General features: G+C 55.9%; 13 protein-coding genes across 13 annotated transcripts, besides 16 other annotated features; all 13 read left to right on the top strand.

Annotated features, from left to right (window-relative positions):
- Positions 1-15: 15 nt before the first annotated feature.
- Positions 16-54: a sequence feature (GA-rich).
- Positions 55-98: 44 nt separating this feature from the next.
- On the top strand, positions 99-1,637 carry Tco025E_04072 (uncharacterized protein; the record flags this gene model as incomplete). Its single annotated transcript, XM_029370985.1, has 1 exon — positions 99-1,637. One exon carries the CDS (start codon positions 99-101, stop codon positions 1,635-1,637), a length of 1,539 nt encoding a protein of 512 aa, XP_029228989.1.
- Positions 1,638-1,914: 277 nt separating this feature from the next.
- On the top strand, positions 1,915-2,682 carry Tco025E_04071 (uncharacterized protein; the record flags this gene model as incomplete). The annotated part of the gene is made up of 1 exon (XM_029370984.1): positions 1,915-2,682. One exon carries the CDS (start codon positions 1,915-1,917, stop codon positions 2,680-2,682), a length of 768 nt encoding a protein of 255 aa, XP_029228988.1.
- A 303-nt stretch (positions 2,683-2,985) lies between these two features.
- Positions 2,986-3,792, top strand: Tco025E_04070 (uncharacterized protein; the record flags this gene model as incomplete). The annotated part of the gene is made up of 1 exon (XM_029370983.1): positions 2,986-3,792. One exon carries the CDS (start codon positions 2,986-2,988, stop codon positions 3,790-3,792), a length of 807 nt encoding a protein of 268 aa, XP_029228987.1.
- A 343-nt stretch (positions 3,793-4,135) lies between these two features.
- Positions 4,136-4,157: a microsatellite.
- A 202-nt stretch (positions 4,158-4,359) lies between these two features.
- On the top strand, positions 4,360-8,193 carry Tco025E_04069 (uncharacterized protein; the record flags this gene model as incomplete). The annotated part of the gene is made up of 1 exon (XM_029370982.1): positions 4,360-8,193. One exon carries the CDS (start codon positions 4,360-4,362, stop codon positions 8,191-8,193), a length of 3,834 nt encoding a protein of 1,277 aa, XP_029228986.1.
- Positions 8,194-8,518: 325 nt separating this feature from the next.
- Positions 8,519-8,542: a microsatellite.
- A 65-nt stretch (positions 8,543-8,607) lies between these two features.
- Positions 8,608-8,666: a microsatellite.
- Positions 8,667-8,892: 226 nt separating this feature from the next.
- Tco025E_04068 (fumarate hydratase) lies at positions 8,893-10,590 on the top strand (the record flags this gene model as incomplete). Its single annotated transcript, XM_029370981.1, has 1 exon — positions 8,893-10,590. The coding sequence occupies one exon, from the start codon at positions 8,893-8,895 to the stop codon at positions 10,588-10,590; it is 1,698 nt and encodes a 565-aa protein (XP_029228985.1).
- A 234-nt stretch (positions 10,591-10,824) lies between these two features.
- Positions 10,825-10,851: a microsatellite.
- A 756-nt stretch (positions 10,852-11,607) lies between these two features.
- Positions 11,608-11,643: a microsatellite.
- A 392-nt stretch (positions 11,644-12,035) lies between these two features.
- Positions 12,036-13,940, top strand: Tco025E_04067 (putative protein farnesyltransferase alpha subunit; the record flags this gene model as incomplete). Its single annotated transcript, XM_029370980.1, has 1 exon — positions 12,036-13,940. One exon carries the CDS (start codon positions 12,036-12,038, stop codon positions 13,938-13,940), a length of 1,905 nt encoding a protein of 634 aa, XP_029228984.1.
- Positions 13,941-14,338: 398 nt separating this feature from the next.
- Tco025E_04066 (diacylglycerol kinase-like protein) lies at positions 14,339-15,523 on the top strand (the record flags this gene model as incomplete). Its single annotated transcript, XM_029370979.1, has 1 exon — positions 14,339-15,523. One exon carries the CDS (start codon positions 14,339-14,341, stop codon positions 15,521-15,523), a length of 1,185 nt encoding a protein of 394 aa, XP_029228983.1.
- Positions 15,524-16,230: 707 nt separating this feature from the next.
- Positions 16,231-16,249: a microsatellite.
- Positions 16,250-16,388: 139 nt separating this feature from the next.
- On the top strand, positions 16,389-16,853 carry Tco025E_04065 (uncharacterized protein; the record flags this gene model as incomplete). The annotated part of the gene is made up of 1 exon (XM_029370978.1): positions 16,389-16,853. The coding sequence occupies one exon, from the start codon at positions 16,389-16,391 to the stop codon at positions 16,851-16,853; it is 465 nt and encodes a 154-aa protein (XP_029228982.1).
- Positions 16,854-17,013: 160 nt separating this feature from the next.
- Positions 17,014-17,042: a microsatellite.
- A 163-nt stretch (positions 17,043-17,205) lies between these two features.
- Positions 17,206-17,222: a microsatellite.
- Positions 17,223-17,279: 57 nt separating this feature from the next.
- Tco025E_04064 (protein phosphatase 2 (formerly 2A), regulatory subunit B) lies at positions 17,280-18,755 on the top strand (the record flags this gene model as incomplete). Its single annotated transcript, XM_029370977.1, has 1 exon — positions 17,280-18,755. One exon carries the CDS (start codon positions 17,280-17,282, stop codon positions 18,753-18,755), a length of 1,476 nt encoding a protein of 491 aa, XP_029228981.1.
- Positions 18,756-18,962: 207 nt separating this feature from the next.
- Positions 18,963-18,990: a sequence feature (A-rich).
- A 212-nt stretch (positions 18,991-19,202) lies between these two features.
- Positions 19,203-19,223: a microsatellite.
- Positions 19,224-19,342: 119 nt separating this feature from the next.
- Positions 19,343-19,387: a sequence feature (A-rich).
- A 41-nt stretch (positions 19,388-19,428) lies between these two features.
- On the top strand, positions 19,429-20,640 carry Tco025E_04063 (uncharacterized protein; the record flags this gene model as incomplete). The annotated part of the gene is made up of 1 exon (XM_029370976.1): positions 19,429-20,640. The coding sequence occupies one exon, from the start codon at positions 19,429-19,431 to the stop codon at positions 20,638-20,640; it is 1,212 nt and encodes a 403-aa protein (XP_029228980.1).
- A 70-nt stretch (positions 20,641-20,710) lies between these two features.
- Positions 20,711-20,755: a microsatellite.
- A 211-nt stretch (positions 20,756-20,966) lies between these two features.
- Tco025E_04062 (uncharacterized protein) lies at positions 20,967-21,575 on the top strand (the record flags this gene model as incomplete). Its single annotated transcript, XM_029370975.1, has 1 exon — positions 20,967-21,575. The coding sequence occupies one exon, from the start codon at positions 20,967-20,969 to the stop codon at positions 21,573-21,575; it is 609 nt and encodes a 202-aa protein (XP_029228979.1).
- A 410-nt stretch (positions 21,576-21,985) lies between these two features.
- Positions 21,986-23,086, top strand: Tco025E_04061 (uncharacterized protein; the record flags this gene model as incomplete). Its single annotated transcript, XM_029370974.1, has 1 exon — positions 21,986-23,086. One exon carries the CDS (start codon positions 21,986-21,988, stop codon positions 23,084-23,086), a length of 1,101 nt encoding a protein of 366 aa, XP_029228978.1.
- Positions 23,087-23,284: 198 nt separating this feature from the next.
- Positions 23,285-23,304: a microsatellite.
- A 259-nt stretch (positions 23,305-23,563) lies between these two features.
- Tco025E_04060 (uncharacterized protein) lies at positions 23,564-25,438 on the top strand (the record flags this gene model as incomplete). Its single annotated transcript, XM_029370973.1, has 1 exon — positions 23,564-25,438. One exon carries the CDS (start codon positions 23,564-23,566, stop codon positions 25,436-25,438), a length of 1,875 nt encoding a protein of 624 aa, XP_029228977.1.
- A 25-nt stretch (positions 25,439-25,463) lies between these two features.
- Positions 25,464-25,518: a microsatellite.
- A 76-nt stretch (positions 25,519-25,594) lies between these two features.
- Positions 25,595-25,617: a microsatellite.
- Positions 25,618-25,630: the final 13 nt, after the last annotated feature.

The following is a 25,630-nucleotide window of genomic DNA, read 5'->3' as shown; positions in this document are numbered from 1 at the left end:
CTTAGTGGTCGTACCTTTTTTTTTTTTGTCTCTCTTCTTCTTTTTTGTCCTTTTGGTCGATGCCCCTCAACGCAATTCGGCGGCAAGGAGGGAGAGGCATGGACGCCCCGTATGATGCGGCGACTCCGGAATACCCCGAGACCTTCACTGAGGACTTTGTCCGCTATTGCCGCTCCCACCACCTCCCCCCGCAGCTCTTTTACGAGCTGAGCAAAGTGCTGGAAACGATCCCGCGGTATATCCGCCTACGGCCACAGCGCATGCGGGACCTGGTGACGCCTGCAGAGGAGGACAATGTCGCGCTCGAGGACGCAACCAGTCGGCGGCGATGCCAAATCAAGGCCGGGATTGCGGCGTCATTTGGTATTTCCTCCGCCAGTGTAGAGGAGGTGGAGTGGCTCCCAGATCCGTATTGCTACGCCGTTCCTCGCGGCGTGGCAATGTGCCGCGCGGCTTTGTACCAAAGTGGCACTGTCTCCGCTATGGACGCAGCTTCCATGGCGGCGGTGGTGGCGCTGCGTCCGTCGCAGGGGGACCTGGTGTGGGATGTCTGCTGCTCCCCCGGCATGAAGATGAGCCTCATCGCGGACGCCATTGGCGAAGCAGGCGTGGCGGTTGGGACGGACATCAGTTTGCCTCGCTTGTTTACTGCACGTTCGGTGCTAAAAAAACATCCGGTAGGTAATGTTTGCTTGTTTGCAGCCGATGGAACATCTTTCTCTCTGAAGGCGGCTGCCGCAGCTCTCGATGAGACGCCATCCTCTCCGAAGGGCGGGAGGAATGGCTTAACGCTGTGGGAAGAGCGGCAACTGCGGCGGCTTCAGAAGCGACAACACGAGTCCACCGTGGGCGCCGCGGCGACATCCAGTGGCGTGAAGGTGGAAAATAAAATCATGGTAGCTTTTTCCACAGACCCTGCGCGGGAGCGGCTCTACCGCATCGTGGACAGAATGAACGAGGATCACGGATTTGATCGCGTCCTTGTTGACGCCGAGTGCTCGCACGATGGATCGCTTGCACACATTTTTCTCAGTGACGCCACAAGGAAGCCTTTTGCCGCAGGTGAAGATGCGCTGACGCCGGCTCCAGCGGGGATTGATAACGCACACCGTATGCAACGGTTGAACTTGGCTCTCCAGCCGGATAACACCGATCCGGAGCTTCGAGAAGGGTCATCTGCACTTATGCGGCTCCAACTGGGCCTAATTCAAAACGGCTACGCACAGCTGAAACCGGGTGGGACGCTGGTATACTGCACCTGCTCATTTACGTATCAGCAGAATGAGCTTGTTGTGCAGGAAGCAGTTTCTCGTGTAAACTCCAGCAAAGAGATGAAGCAGCAGTACAAGGGTGAGGCTGTGATATGCCATCCCTTTTCGTACACGCACGAAACAGTGAGTCCAGAGTCGATATCGCCCATCGTGCGCCTAACGGATGCGCAGGCTAAATATCTGCAGCAACGATTAAAGGAGGACGCAGATCCGTATGGAATTTGTCTCGCTGGGGAGGAGGAAAGCAGTAATGCAGGAAGGCACATCTTTACGGGGGTACGCTTCTGGCCACGAGCCTTCGCCACTAGCTTCCAGTTTATTGCCAAGATCTGGAAGCGGCCGCTGCCCCCCTCAAGTAACGAGTAAGCGGCAGTGGGGTTCATCCGTCGTCGCCCTCTCTTTCTCTGTGCGCGGAGTGTGCTCGGGTGTGTGCCTCTTTTTGGCCCTTCTTTTTATTCTATTTCCTGGAGTTTGTCTCTCTCGCTGTTTCTCCGCTCCCTTGGGGGCCCGCACCTCCTCTTCACATGCAAGTTCGCCCCGCCTTCTCAGCCTTTACGTTTGCAATACAGTGTCTTCTCCATTCTTTTTTTTACTTTTTTTTTCTCTTGGGACGCTGCGAGAGCGGTGTGGTGAGGGGTGGTGGATGCGGCGGGGCGGTAGCGCGGCGTCACGGGTGTGTGCGACGACGCTGCTCCGAGTTCCACTGGCGCAGCCGCGCCACGCCGTGCCGCTCTTCGCCCCCCCAGGCGAGAGGCTTCACATGTGGCGTTCCTCCGCACTGGCGGTGCACCATCAGCATCAATTGCGGCGGCTTGCGTCGTTGGTGGCTGAAGGAGCGGAGGACGACGCGAAAACGCTCGTTGCCTGCTCCGTGGTTGCCCACCGACGTTCCGCTTTGGCTGCTCCCACACACGTCATGGATGCGGCGTTCTGCGCGACGGGGGTGAACCACGCCCTTCATCGCCAATTCAATGCCGGCAGAACGCTGAAAGGAATTCTTAGGGGGTGTGCAGAGCAGAACGCGCTTGGCGTGGCGGCCGCAAGTGGTCATCGCTACGCGTCCATCACAGACGTGTATTTATACGCATCGCCTTCGCCGGCGCCGTGTCCGCAGCACGGCAACAAGGACTTATTCAGTCGCCTTGGGCATGGAATAGGATCTCCGGGCGATGCTAAGGTCCTTCCTCGACCACCGTTTGTGAAAGGGGCCGTCTTCCCCTGCCCGGAGTGCTGGCGAAATCTATCCACTGTAGCGGAAATGCGACAAGACGACGGAGAGGCGGGGGCGTTAAATTTGTTTGTTCACGCACAAAATGAAGCGCTGGCTGTGCGCAGCGTGTCTGTCGCCAGAGAGTGTCTGAGGATGTCCCCAGCGCTTGCGATAGACGTCACAATAGTGCTCCCCGGATAGTGTGTGTGTGTGTGTGTAGGCGTCTTGAAGTGTGGTTTGCATTCTGGCATGTGTGCTGCGCTGTTCACATTCCCAATGTCGCTGAAAATTTCTAAGCATTGTGAACGGAGTGGAAGTGTTACTTACGTTGCGCATTCTTCGTTTGTTTCATTTCTGCCTCTTCTCCCACTTTCTCTGGAGGGAAGACAAAAAAGGACCACGACGGCGCCTGGAACCAGGGAAGTTACGCGGCGTGCCGTAGACCCTTCTTTTTTTTTCTCTCTATTTATTTCTCTCAGTTGGAGCGTCTGAGGCTCTTGTCACATGCGCCATCACGCAGCGGCCGTGTCCTGGAACCATTTGGTCCCCGCGGCGACGGCGACGGCGACGGCGTCTGTGCCGCGTCATCATAAAACGAGGGAGCAGGAGGAAAACGGCGGTGCGTCTGCCACCCAAGTCGTGGTGAGCGGTTGGGAGGAGGAGGCCCTCCGCCGATACAGAAAACTACAGATGGGCCTGACAAACATCTCCTCACAGTGTGAATATGCATCGTCCAGTGCGAGCAGTGGGGCTCTCTTGCAGCTGATACTGCGCTCCAAACTTCTGCCCGTCACGGACTGGCGCGAGTGTGCGCGGGAGGTGGGGAGTTGGTTTCACGGGCCCCAGTCTCCCCCGGTGGGGCTGCTTTCGTACTTCGTGACTCACCTTGTCGTGGCACACAAACTGACGCCCCACGGTGCCGCGAATTGGATTTTGGAGCTGAGCAAAGTGCTTCTCATTGGGGATATGGACACTATTGAGTTGGGCGGTTTGGCTTCTGTCAGGAGTTGGGGCCTTGCGGCGGAGTTGGAGCGGACCGTATATGCGCTGCAGTCCACAGAAACCTCGTTGTTCAACACCTTCTCTTCCGTGATGCTTGACCTCCTTCTTGGGGGCGTGCTCTCTGGCCAAGATGCGTCAGGGTCGTGGCAGGTTCTCTCCTTGTGTTTTCTCTTAAAACGTAACAAGGACTTTGTGCAGTCCGCGTGGGAAGCAGACGAGAAGCGGCACTGTACGCGCTTGCAGCGCGCGTGCGAACTGGGTTGTGAAGTTCCTCCGTACATTGCGGCCGTCATCACCGCCGTCGTGTGAGTTGGTCTCAGAGGAAGCGCACCGGGAGTGGCATAAAAGGCGCGCGTACTTGGGCCGGAGACTTTTCACTCCTCTGCGTCACCAGATCCCCTCTATATGTTTATTCTGACGTTTATTATTTATTGCTGTTCAGTTTTATTCGCATGGCACAGGTTTGCCGCGGATGCCTCTCCTCCGGTTTCAGGATAGCCTCTTTGGTGTTGGTCTTGTTGTTTATTATACCCACGCTGTTGCTTTGTGAAGTTTCTTTTCCTTGTGGGGGCGTACCTATTAAATACCGCCCTCTCCGCTGCTTGACGAAGCCGCCCCTGGCAACTGGCATTCCTTCTCCTCTGCGATACTTCACCACAACCACCACAACCACCGATGACAGGGGGATAACCGGGAGGATAGTGCGGCCGCTACAGGGGGCAACACACACGCAGTTGTGTCTGTGTATCTTTTTTTTTTTTGCTTCCACGCTGGCACGGCTCTACAAAAAGGGGGAGGCGGGGGACCAGCTCTTGGGCGCCCGCACACCTTTGACGCCGTGTGCTACGCTTCAAGTGCCCATTGTAGGGGAGAACCATGCCGGGGCCGCGTCCTCGGCAGCACAGCAGGGCCGCGCTCGCATTCTCCCTGCAGGACACTTGCAGGGAGACGGATCTCCTCCTTCTGGCGCGCTACTTCCACAAGGTGAGGCAGTACGTCCACCTGCAGCGGCAGAACACCCACCTCAAGCGATGCGCCGTGCTCCTGAGGCACCAGGCCACCAGAAGGACGGTGATGGATTACTTCATCCGTTGGCTCGGCACCACGCAGCGCCAAACGAGCGTCCGCTCCGGCCAGCGTGAGCCCAAAAAGATCGTCGTGCTCCCCCGAGCCCAGGACTTCATCAACTTGGGCCGCCGTTACTTGGCGCGATGGCGACTTTGGCTCCGACATCAGCGGCAGCGACGGCACCAGAACGTCGCGCTCCTGCACAACAAGGTAGCGGAGGCCAGGCAACAGGAAATCTTCTTTCGGTGGTTTTACTTTATTTCGCAAAAGCAGCGAAAGGCCCTCGAGTCACGGATAAGTGAGCTGGAGTGCGACAACAAGCGCCAGACTTGGCAAGTTACACAACTCGAAGCGGAGCTTCGGCAACGCCAGAGCACCATCATGAAACTCAAGGAAGACGCAGAGAAACTCCAGATGCAGAACACAGAACAAGAAAAGAAACTAACGGACATCAAAGCGGCTGCGGAAACAGCCATAAAAAGACTCGCAGGAACGACTGCGAAGGTGACGGACGAAACAGTGACAAGTGCAACGAGAGAGGTGGCGCAGCACGAAGATGAGTTCATTCTTCGATTACTGAAGGACTGTACAGACGCGGGTAAAGCGCTTGAAAAACTGCGGGTGTCACTTCCAGAAGACGCCGTGCCTTCGACAAGTTTTCAATCCGTAGCGGAGATTGCGTGTCAGAGAAGCACTGAAATGGAAGATACAGTTGCACGGTTGAAGAAGGCGTTGCATGATACCAAGAGCGTGGCGGTATTTTTCTGTAGGCTGTTGCAAGAGGGAGGGTCCAGGGTTTTGGAGTTAGCCAAGCTAATGTCTCTTGCTGACCCTCCATCCGCAGTTGATAACCTAGACGAGATGAGGTGGCCGCTGCTTCGGTGGGGCCCGCAGAGTGACCTGGCTGCCTTGGAGGAGAGCCTCGGTGGAACAGAGAATCTGAAGTTGGTCCAGGACCACTTGCTACAGAGGCATCGACTAGCTGCAGATGGACCTTCCACCGCGAGTGTGTTGGAGTCGTTCCGTGAGGCGCTGGGCCAGATGCAAGAGGCACTGTCGAGGTGTAGGAGCCACTTCCTGGAGCAGAAGATGTTGGCGGGGCAAGAGGCTGAGAAGAAGGTGGCGCTGGCCAAGGCGGTGCGGGACGCCGTCGCGGCGTTGCGGGGATGGTCTGTTGCACCTGCTGATGTTGCCCCGGAGGGGATGAAGGAACAGCAGCTGGCGACGGAGGTGCTTCGCGAGAGTGAGGCAGCCTCCAAAACACTCAAAAATTTACGCCAGCTGTTGACCCGGCAGAGAGTGGGGGAAACGCCGGTGGTAGCTGACAGCCTAGGCGACTGGTGCAGGGGAACGCCATACATTTTGCAGCTGCCGGTTATCGAGACGCACGACGAGCTTGTGAATGCCGTGTCTAAGGTGTGCAACCGACTCAGTGAGGTTAGCAAGGCGTACAATGAGGTTTACTCGGAATTTCTTCAATTTGTCCCCGACTCTCCTCGCCCGGGCAGAGAAGTCAACGGCAATGTTGTTTTTTTCGCACCCCCAACGGGTCGTCGTTATGACCCGGTTAAGCGAGCAGAGGTGGTCGTCAGCAGTGTGACGAGGTACATCCAGGGCAAGGGACGGGAGGTGAAGGAGCTCCGCGGCGTGATGCGGCGCGGCATTGAGGCTCTTGGCGGCACGGAGGAGTCCGACACCGATGACGACGTCATGGATCAGGAGCGGAGTGCGGCGAATAGTGCGAGGGTGGGGAAGGCGCTCGCACTGCTCTGTCGCGACACCGGGGACGCCATCAACGACGCCAGGGCGGTGCTTGGGGTGCCGAAGGAGGGTAAGTTAACGCTGTCGCAGGTGATCCCTAATCTGCGGGAAAAAATGCGTGAGCTGGAGGCTGTCACGACGGAGTCTGCCGCGCTGATGGACGAGGTGCGGCTCTCCCTCGCCTCCGCGCCACGAGATGGCTCCTTAACTTTCTCGCGACGCCTGAAGCCCAAGCGGAAGCCCATGGCGCTGGTGGTGAACACGGCGAAGGCAGAAAAGTCTGAGGCGATGAAACTTCTCCACATTAGTGCCACTTCTACCGTGACGAGGTCCGTTTCGCTGAAACCGGTGGAGATCCTTCGAGGGCTACGAAGGGAAATTGCAGACAAGACGGCTGAAGTGCGGCAAGTTCGGGAGGCATGTCAAACGCTCATTGGCATCCTCGATGGCTCCCACGTGACGGAGGCGGAACAGTCGCAGCGCGGGGAGCTGCTTCTGCCGCTCCTCGCGGCTCAGGCCGAGGAGCTGAGGCGGGGGCTGAGGCTCGCCGATGCGGCTCTTTCTGACGCTGGGGTGCGTGGTGGCAGCAGCGTCGGAAACTACCTCGCGGTGCTTGCGTCTAATGTGATGTCGCTACGCGCTGGAAAAGAAACACTGCAAGAGGAAGTTAATCAACGCATCAAGCAGGCCAACTATCTGATGACTGAATTGACAGAGCATACCATTCGCCTGAAGACGCAGAACAAAATTCTTCATAAAACGCTGAATTCTCTGCAGGAAAAATTTGTGGTGCAGAAACACGTCCGGCAGATTCGCGCAGAACAGATGAAGGAGATACTGCGCTTGAGAACAGTAAAAGAACTCCTCCGTAGACGACTTCTTGCGTGGCTGGGGCGCGTTGTGGCAATGCGCAGCACGGAAGCACGTGGTGCCGTTAAGGAGCAGAAAAGGCTCTCATTTGAGGTTGTCCAGAAGCAGCATCAGCAGAACCAGCTCGCCAAGCTGCTTGCAACTGCCCTTGACTCGCTGCCAGGGGAAGCAGCACGGGAGACCGACGCATTCGACACAGAGCACACATTGCTGCAACGCGCGCTCGAGTGTGAAGGCGCCGCTCTTGAGGCGTTCGTGCGGGAGCGACTGGATGCGGCAAAGGCGTGGATGCAGTCCTTTGCGCCAGTCCTCTCCGCGGTGGCGTCACTCCGAGCTGAGGCCGTGGCACTCCGTCAGTTGGTTGCAGCTGCCTGGGGTGGGGGCGTCGAGCGGGCGTACCGTCAGATACTGTTCGACGCCTTGAAGGGTCTTGCGACGTCTGGCGAAGAGAAGGAAAGGGAGTCCGCCTTTCTGCGGAACCGCGCGCGGGACCGGGAGGAGATTGCACGTGCAAACACAGATCTCGCCCATGAGGTCGCGGAACTCAGGGAAGCGTTGGAGGGGGCGCAGGTCTATATCGTGTCCCAAGACGAACAAATCATCAAACTGCGTCGGGAGAATAGGGACCTTCAGATAAACAGTGTGATCTGCCGGGATGACAGCGCAAGCAACACTTTCAATGGTCCCACCCCCTCCAGTAACCTTCGCGCGTATCCAGAGGCGGAGTGCCTCATGCTTGCGCGGTCGAAGCGGCTGCTGCTGGAGGCGATCAAGGCCATGGCGGGAGAAGACCTCGCGGCGTGCATTGGAGAGGTGGCTGAGCTCACGCTGAAGCTGTACCGTCGTACAACAACCGCTCTTGAAGAGATCTGCAGCGCCCGAGATGCGACGCTTGGTCCACTCCCCGCACAAATAGAGGCGTGGTTGCAGGAGCTACAATGCATGCGTGGCGCTCGGAATGCCATTCTCGCGCGTCTTCCGATGCTATTGCGGATGCCATATGCCAACTGACCCTTTCGACTTGGCTTTATTTAGCTGGTGCTGTTGTCCCCTCCCACTGCGCCTGTTCCTCCTTTTGATTTTACTATTCTATCGCCGCTCGGAAACACGAGCCAGCTAGAAAACGCTCACAGGAAGAGGGCGTGACAGCACCTGTCGTCAGTACGTGTTTTCCACAAGTTATATTGGTGACTGCATGTCCTGGGAGTCGTGTATACATGACGGCCTCACGAGTTTGGTTCTTGTGTTGTTTTTGCACGTGTGTATATTTTTCTTTGTTTTTCTCTGGCGGAGCCGGTGCGCCTTTTCTCCGGAATGCGAGTAGGGGAGTGCACCTTGTGTGTGTTTGTGTGTGTGTGTGGGGGGGGGGTGACACGCCGAGACATGCACACAGACATACTTCTCTGCATGTGTATATATAAGTGAAAGGGAAGGAGAGAGAGAGGGAGAAGCAGAAGAAGAAGCAAAAAGAAAAAGAAAAAAAACACACACACACATGCAAACGTCGCTATTTATCTCGTCCCTTTCATGTGTTGCTGTTTGCCCCCCTTGTGACTGCATGCTGACTGGTGGGTGGGTGGGGCGGCTCTCTCCTTCGCGTCGCATTGGTTTAGGAACCCATCAGGTGGCATTGCACCGACTGTTCTAAGCATAACTCTCTCTGTCACAAGCATAGCAATAGGAATAAAAAAAAGAGAAAATAGCAAGCAGATGAGCCTCTGTGAAAAATGCGACTTGGCTTCTGAGTGCCGTGGCATCAAGGAGATTGAGGACGCAAAGGTCGCGGCAACAGAGTTTCACTACGAGCCGATGTTCCAGCCCTCCGACCCTGAACACGACGAGACAGAATACTACAAGATTGAAGGCGATTACGTCAAGACGGTGGAGGTGCTTGGAAAGACGATTTTGCAGGTTAAACCCGAGGCACTCACTGTGCTTGTGCAGCAGGCTTTCGCCGACGTACAACACCTTTTTCGCAAGGATCACCTTGCTGGGTGGCAGCGCGTACTTGAGGACCCTGAGGCCTCCGACAACGATCGCTTCGTTGCCCAGACCCTCTTGCAGAACGCCTGCGTTGCCGCCGGTGGTGTACTTCCCTCGTGCCAGGATACGGGAACGGCGATCGTCCTTGGCAAACGCGGTGAACTTTGTTGGACGGGCGGGGAGGACGAAAAGTACATTTCCAAGGGTATTTGGGAGTGTTACGTGAACCGCTATCTGCGCTACAGCCAGACTGCAGCGATTGACATGTTCAAGGAGGTGAACACCGGGGACAATCTGCCGGCGCAGATGGACCTGTTGGCGACGCCGGGAAATGAGTATCACTTTCTCTTCATTGCAAAGGGCGGTGGCAGCGCAAACAAGTCCCTACTGTTCCAACAGACCAAGGCGCTGCTGAACCCCAAGTCCCTCAGAGCCTTCATTGAGGAGAAGATCAAGGGCCTTGGCACGGCAGCGTGCCCCCCGTACCACATTGCTCTTGTCATTGGCGGCACAAGTGCGGAACTGACGATGAAGACGGTGAAGCTCGCCAGCTGCCGCTATTACGACTCCTTGCCCACAACTGGCAATAAGCACGGTCGCGCCTTCCGCGATCTTGAGTGGGAGGAGATTGTGATGGATATTGCCCGCAAATCTGGAATTGGCGCGCAATTTGGTGGAAAATACTTTGCCCATCAAGCCCGAGTGATTCGCCTGCCGCGTCATGGTGCGTCGTGCCCTGTTGGTTTGGGAGTCTCCTGCAGCGCCGACCGCCAGATACTTGCAAAGATTACACCGGCGGGTTTGTTTGTGGAGCGGCTGGTGCGGGATCCTGCGCGGTACCTGCCGGATGTGCCGCTCTCCTCACTGAGCTCGAATACGGTGAAAGTTGATCTGCACCAGCCGATGAGCGAGATCCGCAAGCTGCTCAGCCAGTACCCTGTGACAACCCGTCTCAGTCTGAACGGGACGGTCATTGTGGCGCGCGACATTGCCCACGCAAAAATCATGGAGCGCCTGAACAACAATGAGCCGATTCCCCAGTACATGAAGGATCACCCGGTTTACTACGCCGGCCCAGCGAAGACGCCAAAGGGGATGGCTTCTGGCTCCTTTGGGCCAACTACGGCGGGTCGCATGGACGCGTACGTTGCCCCCTTCATGGCCGCCGGCGGCAGCTTCATCACGCTTGCAAAGGGGAACCGCTCAAAAGTGGTGACCGAGGCGTGCCAGAAGTACGGTGGCTTCTACCTCGGCAGCATCGGCGGACCCGCGGCGATCCTGGCGCAGAACAACATCACGAAGGTTGAGCTGTTGGAGTACCCGGAGCTTGGCATGGAGGCGGTGTGGCGCATCGAGGTGGTGGACTTCCCCGCCTTTATTGTTGTGGATGACAAGGGCAACGACTTCTACGCCAGACTCCTTTGATTTCGGAACACGGCTGTGCACGTCTATCTTGGCACACCAACGTGCGTTTTCCCTCTCTTTTCCGCGTGTTTAGGGAACGAAGAAATCGGTGGGTGCCTGTGCAAGTGACGAGGATGAGCGGTCGGGCGTGAACTGTGGCAGGCGTCGCTGGCGCGCGCGACGTCGCCCCATCCCCAAAAAGTAAAAAAGAAGCTGGGCGTGTGTCATACTTCCAGGGATAAAAGTTCGAACGAGAAGAAAAAGAAAAAAAAGAAAAAAAAATTACTTTCCTTCTACGTCTATGCAGACTGCTGCGTAAAACTTCATATGGAAAAAAATAAAACAGAAGTCTAGCCAAAAAGAAGAAAAAAAAACTTTGAGGAACTAGCATATTTATCCGGGGATGTTTGCGTGGGTGGCCACCCACGCATGCAAGAGAAGGAAGCGAGAGGGAGAGAAAATGGGAAAATAAAAATGGGGGGAGCAGGCGCCTAAGAATCAAAACCAAGCAGGTGGTTCTCTCTCCACTGTGGTGGGAAACAGCAGCTGCCTTGCCCACCCACACCGCACTTTGGTTGGAAGTAACACGGCATCACCCGACACACCAGCAATCAACTGGATATTTCTTGCGGAGGGAACGCGAGAGCGAACGAAGGGCGGCGGGATGATGATGACGGTGGTGGTGCAGGAGCCTCCTGCGTGCGGCCCCACTGCCCTCCCCCTCCCCCGCTCCCTCTGCGTCAACTTCGCGTTTGATTTCCCCTCTCTCTCGCGTCGGTTGGTTCATTTTTTTTGTTGTGTCTCCAGTTGACGTTGTTCCCTTTTTCTCAGGCGGGGCGCCTCCTTTTTGCGGGTTGGCGTTCGCAACGGGACAGGCGTGTGACGGAGTCGCAGAGACAAGGCGACTGGTAAATGAGAAAATGAACCTACAGACAGACGCAACGGCAGGGCGCCTGGTAGTGGATCTGGTGGCTGTGGAAGGGGTATGTCTACGGCAAGGAAGCTTAGAAAAATAAGAGGCAGGGGGAAGCGATGTGGTTTCTTTCTTGTTTGTTTGTTTTTGTTTTTGTTTTTCATTGGGGGAGAGGGGAGTATTTTATGGTGTTTGTAACCGGCGTGGTCTGGTGTGGAAGAGGCATGGAAGGCGATGGACCTCGCATCGTCACTTCTCGCCTTTCCGTGGCCCTGCCTCTCTCTTCCGCCCTGCGCTGCACGCCGCGGAGGAGGGGAAGGAAGGACGACTCCAACGACGTGCTGAAGACATCGGCAGGGCGCTCATTTTGCCTCTGCGTACTTGGGTTGTGCGCGCACTCCATTTTTGTCCTCACGCCATTTCTTTAATTTTTTATTTTTCCTCTCGGGGAGAACTTTTGCGGCTGGAGGCCGCATTGAGGGGAGAGTAAAGCGCCCGTGTCAAGCTACAGGAAGCACACACAGTTGCAGAGGCACAGGTCTCAGTGCACGTTATGCAACCACCCAAGGCGGCGCGTGACGGGGCGAACGCAGCAACAATCTTCCCGCCAGCATCCTCGTCGTCGTCGTCGTCGTCGTCGTCGTTCACGACGGTGCCCTCCTCGAACTCTTCCTGCGCGGATGCGAAGCTGGATCTGCTGCTGAACGTTGAGACGCTGCAAACCTTGTTTCAGGATGTGGAACCAACGAAGGAGCCCGTGCTCACACGGCAGCCGGATGTCTTGCGGATTCAATATACTAAAGATTTTGACCGTGTTATGGGTCTATATCGAAGCCTTAGCCCGAAGTTTAGTGGCGTTCTCCGCGCTGCGCCGTCGGCGAGGTGGTTTCTGCTGACGGCCTTTGTGCTGCGCCAGTGCCAATCACACTACACTGCGTGGAAGGACCGTCGCGACGTTGTCATGGGGTCCGCGCGCCTCCAAGGCTCCACGCGGGAAAGCCTGCTGGCGGAATGGGGAAACTGTTGCGGCTCCCGCGCCGGAACCGACCCCCGCTGGAAGGAGCTGATGCCGATTGTGGAGAGCTGGCTACCGGCCGAGGCAGACCTGAAAGGGCCCACCGGCGCGTTCAGCGTGTGGCGGGCGGTGCTATGGGAGTTGAGGGCCATAGAGGGCTTTAATTTGAGAAATCACAAAAACTTCCAGGTGTGGCATCACCGAAAGGAACTGCTGCTGGAAGCCCTTGCCCGGACCGAGTCCCCGCCCCGCAGCTCAGTTATTGCCTCTCTGAAACTCCTCGATCGCTATCTGACGCAGCATCACAACATGTGTTTCTCGGACATTGACGAACGACCTCTTTGCAGTAATGTATTTATACTTGACCATAAAAACTATCACGTATGGCTGCATCGAGCCTGGTTTGTGCACACCTTTCCGTTTCTCGTTCAGCCCCCATCGTGGCCGGCGCTGCTCGACGACTGTACCGTAAGGACCGGCCAGCCCGAGAAGAGCACAACGCCTCTGCGACCATTTGCAGTGCAGGAAAGCTGGGGGGAAGAGTGCCTGGCCCCACAACTCCCCCCGTGCGGCCTGAAGGAGGAGTTAGACTACACCGCATCCCTTATTCAGTGGGATTGCCTCAACAATTCGGTGTGGTGTCACCGTTTCTACTTGTTTGACCGCGACCTTATTGGGGCCTCCTTGCAAACGTGCTCATCGCAGTCTCCGGCGGACGTGGATGCGGTGCTGCGGCACTTGTGCCTCGACGAGATGCATTACGCGCTACAGTGGTGTGTCTATGAGCCATGCAATGAGTCTTCGTTTGTTCACGCCCGGGGGATTGCAAGCGTCTATCAGGCCGCAGCGCTTCGGCTTTATCTCTCCAGCAACGCGGCAGAAGCGCACAACTTCCTCGGCGACACAGTGCCCATTTCATCCATGGCACCTGTACCGTCGCATTACAAGTGCTTAAAAGAGAAGGTGCCGTGGGATGTGTTTCTGCGGACCTTTTCTCTTGTCAAGCAGCAACTTTCTGTGCTGAGGGACAATGTCGCCCCGCGTGCTGAAGAGCTCCGCAGAAGCGCGTCCGCGGGTGACGAGGCGTCGCTGCGGGAAATGCGCCGTTGCCGCTCCCAGTATCTTGTGGACAATGTGCACCAGGTATATGCGGCAAGTTATCACCTGCTCTTCATGCTGCTCGAGCAGCTTTGGTGCTGTTACTTCACAGACGCGGAACGAAGCCGGGTGGGGGAGGCGCTGCCGCCCGAGAAGTACACGGAGGGGGACGAAGCAGCTGCGGAAGCCGTAGCAAAGCAGTCGTTGCACGACTGCGTCAGATGCTTTTTGGAACATGAGCTGCAGGCAATGGGGCTGGCACGGCGTCTAGTGGTGGAGGATGCCATCCGCTCGAAGTACTGGAAGAATGAAATAAACCTCGTGATGCACAGGGACTACTGCTAACACTGACCCCGCCCCCCCCCCCACTTACCCCAGGCAAGAGAAGAGGATGCAGCTTAACAACAGAAAACAGCAGAACAAGGAAGGAATTAGTGGGACTAGCGGTTGCGTAAACGTTCTGCTTAAGCGAGGAATAGAAAACATAATCTGCGCGCGACACACTCAAAGCGAAGGTGCACAACTTGCGCGGGTGACGGGAACTCGTGCAGGAGTGAGGAGGGATGCCTCGCAATTATCCGCTTGTCGCGTAACGTCTGTATTTGTGTGTGCTTGCGTGCGTGCTTTTGCGGTTTTGTGTCTCGTTTTTGCAGTTTTGAAGGCCAGGGTGCACATTGGTTGCCCTGATGCGAGCAGCTTGTATTACAAAGGGAAAGAAATAGTGTCACTGGTGCAGCGGCAAAATGCCGGCGGATGAGCAGAAGGAACTCAAGGCAGAACGGTCTGGGAATAACTTGACTGTGGCGCTCATCAACCCAACGAGTGGAGAACGCACGGCGGCAGAGTTTGTCCGTAGTCAGCTGGTGGCAAACCTTGGCAGGGCAAACGTCTTTGACCTTTTTCCTGTGGGGAGGCCCGCCGTGCCGGAGGCGAAGGAGTTCCTCTCGGGCCTGCACCCCGCAACTGTCATTCTGGCGGGCGGCGACGGCACCGTCTCCCTGGCGCTGGACATCCTGGACGAGCTCCGCAGCACCAACAGGATTCCCGTCGCCTCGGCGTGCGTGGCCGTCGTGCCGATGGGCACCGGGAACGACCTGAGTCGAACGCTCGGCTTTGGCAGCGGCTACGTGAAGCCGGTGGTGGAGCCCGAGAAGAAGTTTAAGCGCCGCTTGGACCAAATAGCGCATGCGAAGCGAATCAAAATGGACCGCTGGTCGCTGCTGCTCCGAAAGAAGCCGGCTCTCAGCCCGACCGGCGTGAACGAAGACGGGTACTCGCGCAGGGACAGTAGGGCCGACGCCGACGACAACGATGGTGCTACTGTGGGGCGGAAAACGATGATGAATTACTTTTCAATCGGCTTCGACGCGGGCATTGCCAACGAATTCAGCGCGTTCCGCAACAAGCACCCAAGGTTGTGCGCGCAGCGTTCCCTCAACAAGCTGTGGTACGGCTGTTTTGCGTGTGGCTCGCTGTGCAGCTCGACCGCATTGCCGAGGCAGCAGCTACAGTTACACGTCGATGGCACCTTGGTTTCCCTTCCCTCTGGTGCAAAGGCCCTCGTAGTGACTAATGTGACAACCTACGCCGGTGGCGCCGTGCTCTGGGAGGATCACAAGGGACGCTTTCTTGCGCCAGACGTTGGGGATGGGCTACTGGAGGTCACCGCACTATACGGTGTGTGGCACGCGGCTGGTGTGAAAATGGGCATACGCAAGGCGAGGAAGGTCGCCCAGGGGGCTCGTTTACGCATTTTGGTTCCCGCACACCTCTCGATGCAGGTTGATGGTGAGCCCATGGAGGGCGTGGCCCCCGCCAATGAAATGATTGAGGTGTCCATCACCCGCTTGTCCACAACGCTCGTAATGAAGTGCGAAGGCCACCACCACCACCACCACCACGACGAGAATGACGCCAGTGAGAAATAAGATGATGCAAGGCGGGAAGGCGGGTTCACATCACTGCGTGTCGCTCCTGTGTAGTATGTTCAGTGCTGGAAAATTAAGAGAAGGTATAGTCGTCTAATGGACACGCACATATATTTGTGTGTATGGTGTACTTATGGATGACAGTGTTCATTGCATGCTTATTCTGCAACGTGTGTAGTTGTTGTGTCTTTGGCTGATTTATGGGAGGAGTGGGGAACACAATCTTCATTACGGAAGAAACTCTTTTGACCTCTCTGCGCAAGTGTTTCCTTCACGCCTAAACTTCACTGGCGTCCTTGCTCTCTCACCCTCGCTCCTTAACAATCTCCTTCCCTCACCCTCCAAACATCTCTGGCCAATGTGCACTGTCTGGGGACCGAAAATGTTCTCTTCAGAAGAGCTGACGAATCGTGCAACTATTGCTGCTTTTCACGCCCCACGAGCCTCCACTTTCAGTTCCGCGTGTTGCACCGAGCACCACCGCCATCTCTCAAACATGATGCCTCAACACAAACACACGCATCTATTTTTCTGAGGCGACGCGATGAGTCATGTTTGCTTTTTGCCTCACTGATCTGCTGCCACACCCGCAGCGTCTCCCCCTCCCTCGCTGCAACCGTTCCTACCATCTGTACGAGAACGATATGTGCTGACCACTGCACCACCAGGTGTTATGTACGGCAGATCACGAAAGGATATGTGAGCTTTATATATATATATATATATGTGTGTGTGTGTGTATTTTATTATTTTACCCTGAGCAAATGAATACGTCAGGTAGCTACCCGCAGCCTCTTTATTCTTCCTTCGTGCCTTACTTCTTGTTTGCCCTTTCTGTGGCTACAGGCGGACCGTGCAAAAAGGAATGGGGGCTGGGCGCTGGGGTGGCATACTGCAACGCAAGCTGCTGGCCGCGCTCCGGGTAAGAGCCCCGCTTCTTCCAGAGAAGCCAATCCCAACTTCCTCACCTTCGAACGCCAAGGCGGCGGCCGCACCGTCGACGTCGCGGCAGTGGAACACCTCTGCCAACGTCGCGAGGACGCCGTACGGGGAACAAATTAATCACTACATTCAAGATCTTGAAGCACATTTCAAAAACTCTGGCGAGGCCGTGTTAAGTGCACAACAAAGTGTAGAAAGATTTCTTTACCTGCAGGCGAAGTCGCGGGAGGAGCATCGCCGCGAATACCTACTGACTTTCCTTCCATTGGTGTTTATCCTCCTATTATTCATGCGGGAGCAAATAAATCGGAGCTGCGCTGAGCAGACGCAGTTGGCGTTGAGAGAGCACGCGGACAAATGCAGCTCCTTGAAGCGGGTGGTGCTCTGAGGAATTCCTGCATGAAGGGAGGTCTGGCGTCCGTTGCCACGGGTCCGCTCTGGAAGACGGGTGAGGCAAAGACGCAGTGGGGGGGGAGGCGCGGTGGGCACTTCTCCTTGCCGTGTGTTGTGTTGGTGGGGCCACGCGAGGGGTCTCGGTACAAGCCAAGAGAAAGAAGAAAGAAGAAACAAAAAGGAAGGGACGCTTTCCCTATTTGTGGATGCTTTTGATTTGTCTATTGTTCCCGCCAAGTTTGTCGTTGGCTGTGCAAACAACGTTACAGCATCTCTTCTTGCATCCCGAATTCTTCCTCTTTTCTTTCTATTTTTTTTTGGTACTTTTGCTGCGCCGCTCTTTCGCCGTGTGTGTGTGTGTGTGCAGGAGCGGGGGGAGGAGGGGATTGCAAGTAGAGAGGGACGACGCCCTGCCCTTTGGATGCCCGTGGCAGACGTCGCGGAGGAAGCCTGCCTGTCACTTGTTAAGGCCTTCCGATGTGTCGCGGAGAAGGGACTCTTGCAGGACGATGCGGATGCCGAGTCCTGGGCCCGTGAAGTGGCCCGCATTAACGCAGAAGCGCAGAAGGCATGGGGCGAGCAGAAAATTCCTTTCATACCGGCTATGTACTTGCGACGGCGCGACCCCGCTGCTGAAAAGGCGCTTCGACTTTTGCGAACCACAAGCAAAGCCTTTGAGCTCAATCTGCGCTTCCGGGAAATAGAGCAACTAGACGAGATGCATGCCAAGTTGTGGGAGCTTCTTAGTGCTGACAAGACGCGTATGACAATAACCATCACAGAGTACATGAAAATCCTGAAGAAGTTTAAGGCGTGGCAGGAAGAACGTTTTGAATCGACGCCGAAGTCCTCACCTCAGCGAGAGGTGTCTGTGCGATCAGCACAACAAGAGTGCTTGGATGACACAACGCCGTTAGGGAATGTCGTGTATTTGGCCTCCGTCATGCAACCACGGCCATCCATACAATTGTACCTCTCATGCCCCCGATCCCCTGCAGGCGGCGTAGAGGTGGTACACATCTACCAGCGATTTGCCAGGCAGGTGTCCCTCGTAAAGTGTGAGGCAGAATTGATCATGTGGGACACTAACAATGACGGCTGCCTAGTCGAAGAGGAAATGGAAAGCTACGTGCGCGACCTCGTGCCGAGGATAGAGGCACTGCGAGACATCACCGATGATATATTGCCCTTCTACTGCTGTGCAGTGAGTCGGCGCATCTTCTGGGCATTAGATCCAGGGTCGAGAGGTTTTATTCGCATAGACGCGTTGTTGCAGAGCCCGGTGATGGATGAGTGGGTGAGTCTGCAACTGATGCGAGAAGACCAGCCGCGGAACTGGTTCAGCGCCGCCATCACGTCGAACTTGTATGACAAGTTCCTCTACCTCGACACTCGCAACCGGGGAACTCTCAACGCCGATGACATGAAAAGGTACAAAAAGGGTCTCCCCACCGTGATGGATGATGGCCTCCCTGCGGGCGTTGGGCCACTCTCATCCCTTTTCATTGATCGCTTCTTTGAAACGAACGTGACAATGGCAAATTCAGAACTGGATTTCCGCAAATTTGTGGATTTTGTAGTGGCGGTGGAGTTTCTCCCATCATGCCAGAAGCCGCTTTTTTTCTGGAACATTCTCGATATAGAAGGAAGCGGCTACCTTCGTCCTGTGCACGTGAACCTCTTCTTTCGAGAAACACACGCCAAACTGGTGGCGGCGGGGCTTGAGGTGCCCTCACGGGAAACAGTCGTGCAGGAGGCCTTCGATCTCATTTCCACAGCAGAGCCGCTTTGCATCTCTCGTGAAGAATTCATCAATGCCCCACAGGCGGGCCTCTTTGTCGCCTTACTTATTGATTGCCTTTCTTTTTGGACGTATGAAAATCGGGAACAACGCTAACTCGTCTGCACACTCATTTTTGTTGTTATCTCGTCGCTGGTGCCTTTGTTTCTATTGTGGTTGTGGTTGTGGTTGTTTTCCCTGCTTTTTCCGGAGCTCACTTTTGGCGGAAATTTGCTCTCCCCGTTCTGCTACGGCTGCCAATCTTGTAAGAAGAGTGGTGCGGGTGTTGTTGTTGTTTTTTGCTCTCTCCTCTAGTTGTTGTGTTTCCTTTGCTCTCTTTCTCTCTTTCTTTGACGTCGTTGTACTCTGTGAACTAGAGCGTACCTGCAGCCGCACGTGCAGTTTTTGACGACCTCCCCTTGTGGCATCGGACTAGTGGGTTCGCCCACTTTCGTTTGCGATGTAGGTGGTTCATTAAGACCCCTATTCTGGTGCTTTACTTGCGCTCTTCCGTACGCGTGGCACATTGAGGGGGTCTGAGATAACCCGCCGTTCTTCACGTATTCCTCCTCCTCCTCCTCCTCCCCATGCACATATTTTGGGCCGCGCACCTATGCATGCACACGCTTATGTGTGTGTGTGTGTGCTTGGATAATTGCTGGGGTTCCTCGTTATTCAGGTCCGTTTGGAATACCTCTTCTCCATTGTTTCTATTTTACTTTTATGTTTTTTGTTTTGGATTTTTTTTTCTGCGAGGAAGTACGTTATTGTTTCAGAAAGAAGGCTGAAAATGGAGCCGTTGGAAGTGGCGCCGGAGGAAGTGGGTTCCCCCGGCCATTGCAGGCTCCAGGATCTTCCGTACGACGTGCTTATGCTGTGTGCAGAATACACACCGGTGCGCGAGGTGCTGTTGCTTGGTACACTCAACTCCTTCTTTTATGAATTCACACAGCCCGACAACGTGGCGCTCTGGGCCCACTTTACAGAAAGGGTCTACCTGCTACACCCACCTGGCCTGAGGAGCATGCTCTTCGACGAATCCCTGCTTAAAATGTACCTGGCTGTTCACCGTATCTCCCGTTCTAACTTCGAACCGTGGGGAGGATTGAGTCTCAACGACGCCGGCGATGAAAATGAAAATGGCATTAACGAAAGGGAGGGCAGTCAGGAGCTTGGGATTGATCGCCATCAGCGCCCGCCACTTCCACCTCAGCAAGCTAGGGTAAACATTTCTCACTCGGAGCTTATTCAATGGGTAATGGACCACTCCGAGGAAGATATTTTAGATCTTCGGATGTTTTGTGACATTATCAAAGGCCGGCAGCCACGATTTGCCCTCAGCGGTCTTCTGCTGGCCCTGCAGTTAGTGAAACGGCGCATGTGGTGCACTGAGGTTACCGATCTCGAAAGTGTCCGGGATCTTCTGCGCTCGACGATTGTAGAGGAGGAGCACGATTCAGGTTGGTCCGTCCTTCGCACCATTGTTGGGCGCGGTCGAACGATGCCAAAGCGGTTTCACATGCCGGTTTCGGTCTGCATGCATTCCGACGACCTTGCGGAAATGAGTGCAAGGCGCCAGGTAGCCAAAAGGAGGTGGAAGCGGTGTGCCGCCGTGGCCCGTGAGTACCTAAAACTGCGAGAAGTCCTTCGTGTTGTGCTGGCCGTTTCGGAGGTGTCGGACCACCCCAATGCCCAACAAAGGTACGACAGTGTGTGGTCGGCCCTTCGCGGCACCACCGCCATGCTGAAGGCGGAGAAGGAACCACAGCAAAGTCAGTCAGCCGATTTGGATGAGGTGGGAGCAGCGATCCCCATGAGCGTCTCCGGCGATGATCTGCTGCACCAAATCCGTGATTTGAGTAAAGTGACTGTGGGAGGTATTGTAAGCTACTTTTTCGGGTACGTTGTCGGGAAGGCACAGCGGAGGACTTTTCTTTCGGCGTTGTTTAGCATGCAACACCTAGCGGGCGCTGAAGGGTACGAGAGTGTCCCGTTTTGGTGAGTTGGTGTTTCCCCCCCCCCCCTCGACTCTGTTTTTTCCCCAACACCTTCTCTCTTAGGAACGTGTTGAATCCGTTCTCCGCTCCTTCCGCTCTCCTCGGCGCTTTCTCTCTCTCTTCATGTGTGCGGATTTGGCTGTCATTGCTGAACCCTGCCGCACCCTCGCTGCCTGGGCGCCACACCCGTTGTGGGTATATACATGTGTGTGTCTGTGTGTATATATAGCGCCTATTTGTTTACTCCATCCGCGCCTTTCCTCACTTTCTTCCTTTGTTGCCCCCTGCAAGTGCGTCAGGAGGGTGGGGGAAAGTCGTGGGTGCTCGTCGGATGGGGGACGCATACATGACTGTCAAGGCTGTGCCCGCTGCTCGGCACTTCATTCCAAAACGTATTGGGTTTCGTCGAGTGCCACATGTTGTGGAGAAGGTCACTGGTTTGGAGGTGCGCGTGACGCCGTTGCTGGGAAGCATCATGCATTGTGAGGCGACCAGTGTCGCGCGCCACTCGATACGAGCGTCTGGGAAGCGGGCCGTGAACGCCTGGACGAAAGACGCCGCATCAACCATCACTGTTGAGGCCAGCGTTGGGGTCACGGTTGAGGTTCCAGTGTTTTACGCCGCCACATGTAATTCTGCGCATGCCAGTGAGAGTACCGAGATGCACGCGGCCAAAATGTATGCGGATCTCTCCTCCGTGTGCTCGCAGGACAGCACATTTCTTCGCAACCTGGACACTGGGGAGCTGCTTCAGCCGCAGCCGTGGACGGTGGTTTCCGCTGGAAGTGAAACTGGTGTGCGGCACGCGTCTAAGGGGAGGCGTAAGAGGGTTGTGAAGCTGCCAGATCGGAGTGGGCGGTATCAAATTGTGACAGTGGCGGTAAAGAGGGCGGCTGTCGTCCGGCGAAGCGGCGCTGACAAGGAAAAGGAGGGTCACTGAAATGTCTCCGTTTCATGGAAGTATCATGCGGAAAAGCCTGAGGCCGGGAAGCACAAAAGAGCATAAGGAAATGGAGAAAAGCAATAAAGGCAGATGCCTTCTTTTTTTTTTACATTTGTCTATTCTTCTTTTTTTGCTTTTTCGTGTCATGGTGAAATCTGCTCATCATGAAACGTACAGTGAACTGTTGTTCGCGGTGCTGGCTCTGCCGAATTATTCATATGACTTTGGTCTCTCTTTTCCTGTTTCTGCTCTACTGCCTTCAATAGCAGAAAGGGTATTTTTACCCCTCTTTCTCTCTGGGCCTTGCGCCCTCCTTTATTATCGGTGAGGAGACGCCGGTGAACTGCCTGGCAACCCCTCGCTTGCGCATCACAGCCCCGCCTCTCTGTTAGCCCGCACTGCTGAGAATGACCGCGGTGTGGAAGCAGAACGCGCTATTTCGGACCCTGGCGTTTTTAGATGTTGTGGGTCTGCAGCCCTTCTCGGTCCTGAGCGACCTCACCAGCGACGGGGAGTTCGTCGATGCGGGGCGCATCTTTGACGCCGGCAGCGCCATCCATGGCGTCTTGTCGAGTGGACTTAACGCCTTCCGCGCTAACATCACACGCCTCTTCTTGGACGAGGAGGAACGGGAGCAATTGCTTCGGCTAGTAGGAAGTTCGGCGGAGTCGTCCTCGGCATTTAGCCGAGGTGTACTTGTACCGCCCTCGCTTGGGGCGTTTGTTGAAGTTGTGGAGAGTGAGCTGCCAATGTGGGCCCTTCTGCGCATCAAGGAGGCATTTGCACTGACGGACGGGACAACGACACTGTCGGAGCAGTTTCTTATTGACGCCCTTGACAACTGGATGGGTCAAAGAGCCCCGAGGGAAAACGACGCTCTCGTGCTGGCGTGCGGGGTGCAGCCGGCGGTGCTGGAGGCTGCGCGTGCACGAGGTGAGGAACTTCCACATGCCGTCGAGGACTTTATCATCGACGTCGTGTTTCCAGCTCCACCGTCGGTCGATGGGGGGCAGAAGGGGAAGACCTGCGTGCTCGATTGGTTGATCGCCTCCTACGAGAAGTGTTACGAGGCGGTCGATGTCGACGACGACGACGAGGAGGAGGAGGAAGCGTCCCTGGGAGCGTCTCCCAAGAAGAAAATGCGGATAGAAGAAAGTGGCGGGGAGGAGTTTCTCACGGCGGAGAACCTCGACCAGTTCATGCGGGAGCGGCCCTCCGCTGTCCCGAGGGAAATCCTGCGCGAGCGACGACGATCCCTCCAGGACCCGGCCATCACGAAGTTTGAGCTGCAAAACCACTACGCTGCAACTGAGCTCGTGGGGTTCGTCAAGGCGGAATTGGGGGAGCGGCGACGATTGAAGAAGGCTGATTGCGTTCGTGCGATTCTAAAGCATCACAACTCAACGACAGCGGCAACCATGCCCAAAGAAGAAAGGAAGGAAAATGCGTGCCAAAAAGACAGCAAAGAAGGGCAATGGATACATGGTGAAGAACCGAGCGTTGTGTGATGCCGCTTCCATTGAGAGATCTGTGAAGTTGTCTCGGCTTCTGAGTATAAGTGAGTTATGTGCGTATTCCCCTTTCACGCAAGACGCTCTAGGCCCCCTCTCTAGGCGTTGCTTGTTTGTGCCGTGAGGAGTGAGTATTAGTTGCTGCAAGAGGGCGTGTGGAGGTTGTGGAACAGCTTGCGAATTTTTTTTCTTTACGTGTGTGTGTGTGTGTGCGTCACGACTTTTGAGAGGTGAATTGCCTGTTTTATTCTGGCCTTATCAACGCTTGGGACATGGAGAATAGAGCGAAAACGATCGGAGCCATTGCAGATGTAATGGATGTTTTTGTCTCTTTCTTCGCTGTGCTGTTGTGTGAGCGCGACGGATTGGGAAGGACGGGGTTGGATTGAAATTTCAAAGGCGCAGTTGCATTAGGGAGGGAGGAGGAGGAACAACGGCGTGTGTGTGCGTGCGTGTGGTAAGTGATGCGCCAGCATGTTTAAACGGCTTAGCGTGTCTCGTTTCTGCTTTCCCACGCGGGTGATTTTTGCGTCTATGCCTGGCGCGACCCCGGAAAGCACGAGTCTGGACGGCTTGGAGGCCGCTGTTCGCGCCTTCGCGCAGTCTGGTAGGCATCAAGACCCAGACACACTGAAGTTGCTGCTGGATGAACTTATTCAAAGTAGTGACCCACGCAAGGTGCGCCTGTGCAAGGAGGCCTGCCGCCTATCTCATGCCGCAGGTCACCATGCCCGTTGTGCGGAGCTGTTTTTCAGCTGCCGCAGCTTGGCACCGCTCCCGCTGAGTGACACCGTCGTGAATGCTGCGGCACTGACGACGGATCCAGAGTACCTGCAGAAGTGTGTGTCTACGCTCGAGGTCGCTGGCGGGGACCAGGGCCCTTTATCCCGTGACTCCATCCCGCTCCTTCTTCTTCGCATCTATTGGCAAAGCACGCGGTGTTTCATGCAGCTCGAGCGCTCCTGCCCTTCTGAGACGAGTCGCAAAAACGGGGTCGTGGCGGCGGGGGCGGTGGATGAAGTTGAGACGGAACGTGTGGAGGATTTGACGCGTCTGGCGCAGTACCGTGCCATCTGTGAGGAAACGTTTCGTCTGCTGCGACTACCGGGTGAGGTGTCCTTCGAGGGCTGGTGGTCAAGGTCTAAGCGTTTGGTGTTGTACCACGCCGCAGACGAGGGCGAAGCCGACGTCTACGAGCAACACTTCTCGTGGTGGGAGCGTCACCTTGGCGCCCGCTCGGGTGGGTGGCTGACACCCGCGTGTTTCGTGGCTATGCTGCGCTCGTGCCTCAAGGCGGAGCGTTGGGACTTTGCCAGTAGATATGCGGCGCTGGCAGAGTCTTGTTTTTTGGCGGGGCACAACCCTCCCGATGATGCGCTTTTGCAGCAGTTGCTGGCCTTCTTTGTTGCCTCGATGCAAGGCGCACAGGGGGCGGCGCTGCTTAGGCGTATTCGGCAGCTCTGCCCCGACTACACCCCCTCCATCGCCGCCGTGCAGAGCGCGGCGCGGGTGGCGGGGCACGCGGTGGACGAGGAGCTGGCGGTGTGGTGCCTCCAGGCGCTACTCAGTGAGGGTCAGCCCGTCCCGCCGTCGTCGCAGGACATATTCGTTTGCCTTATTGCCCTTGCCAAATGCCGCGCGACGAACTTTAAGAAGCTGCTTCATGCGCTGGAGGAGTCTTGCATCATTGCCCTAAGCGAAGAGGAACGTCTGTATCTAGATTTGCTGTTTGCTCGGCGTAGTGTCTTTTGGAGGGAAGAATTTGGCGAACGCGTGGAGCACCTTCTCACACAGGGTAAAGGCGGCACTAGTCGTGCCGCGCTTTCTGTGCGGAATTTTACCTCGCTTCTTTACCTCCTGCAGGAGGGTGAGGATCCTGGGTTCATGAATTACTACGTCGCCTTGGGGAGCGAACTCCAGACGCGGGAAATGCAACCCACGAAGGCGCAGTGGGTGGCGATTGCACTGAAGTGGGCCGCGTCGCAACCGGCGTTGGAGCAGAGGGACTACAAACTCCTTGTAAACGAGGCGCATGCCCTTCTCGATGCCTCGGCCGATGCTTCAAGTCCAGTTTTGCTTAGCCACGCCCTAAAGTCCAAACTTCACACGCGCCTCGGTGCCATTGAACAGCTGCGGGGGAAAGGAGGAGAGGTGAAAGCTGCGGGGCCGCACAATGCCGGTGACATATCGCTGGCGCGGTTCGTACGACAACGTCATCGTCTGCCCAGAGTGCATCCTCCAAGCGCGGAAACTGCGGCATCTCCGGGCACCAAACTCTGGCAGGCCTCTGACACCCTTGCTGCTCTTTCTCAGCGCGAGTGGCGAGCGGTCATTCAGCGATGCCGCTGACTTCTGTGGAGCAGAAGTAATTCTATGTGTGCATGTGTCTCGTCATTTGTGTGTGTGTGTGTGTGCGGGCGTGTGCGTGTTTCCAAATATGAACGTCTTTATTAAGTGAGCACAAGCGTATCTTTCACACTCCACCCACCCAACTGCATGCATGCGTATATATATATATATACATATATCGAGAGAGGGAGA

The sequence above is a fragment of the Trypanosoma conorhini genome, assembly GCF_003719485.1.
Source record: "Trypanosoma conorhini strain 025E chromosome Unknown Tco_14.4_contig_00199, whole genome shotgun sequence".
NCBI lineage: Eukaryota > Euglenozoa > Kinetoplastea > Trypanosomatida > Trypanosomatidae > Trypanosoma > Trypanosoma conorhini.
This window is presented reverse-complemented; position numbering and strand designations above follow the sequence as displayed.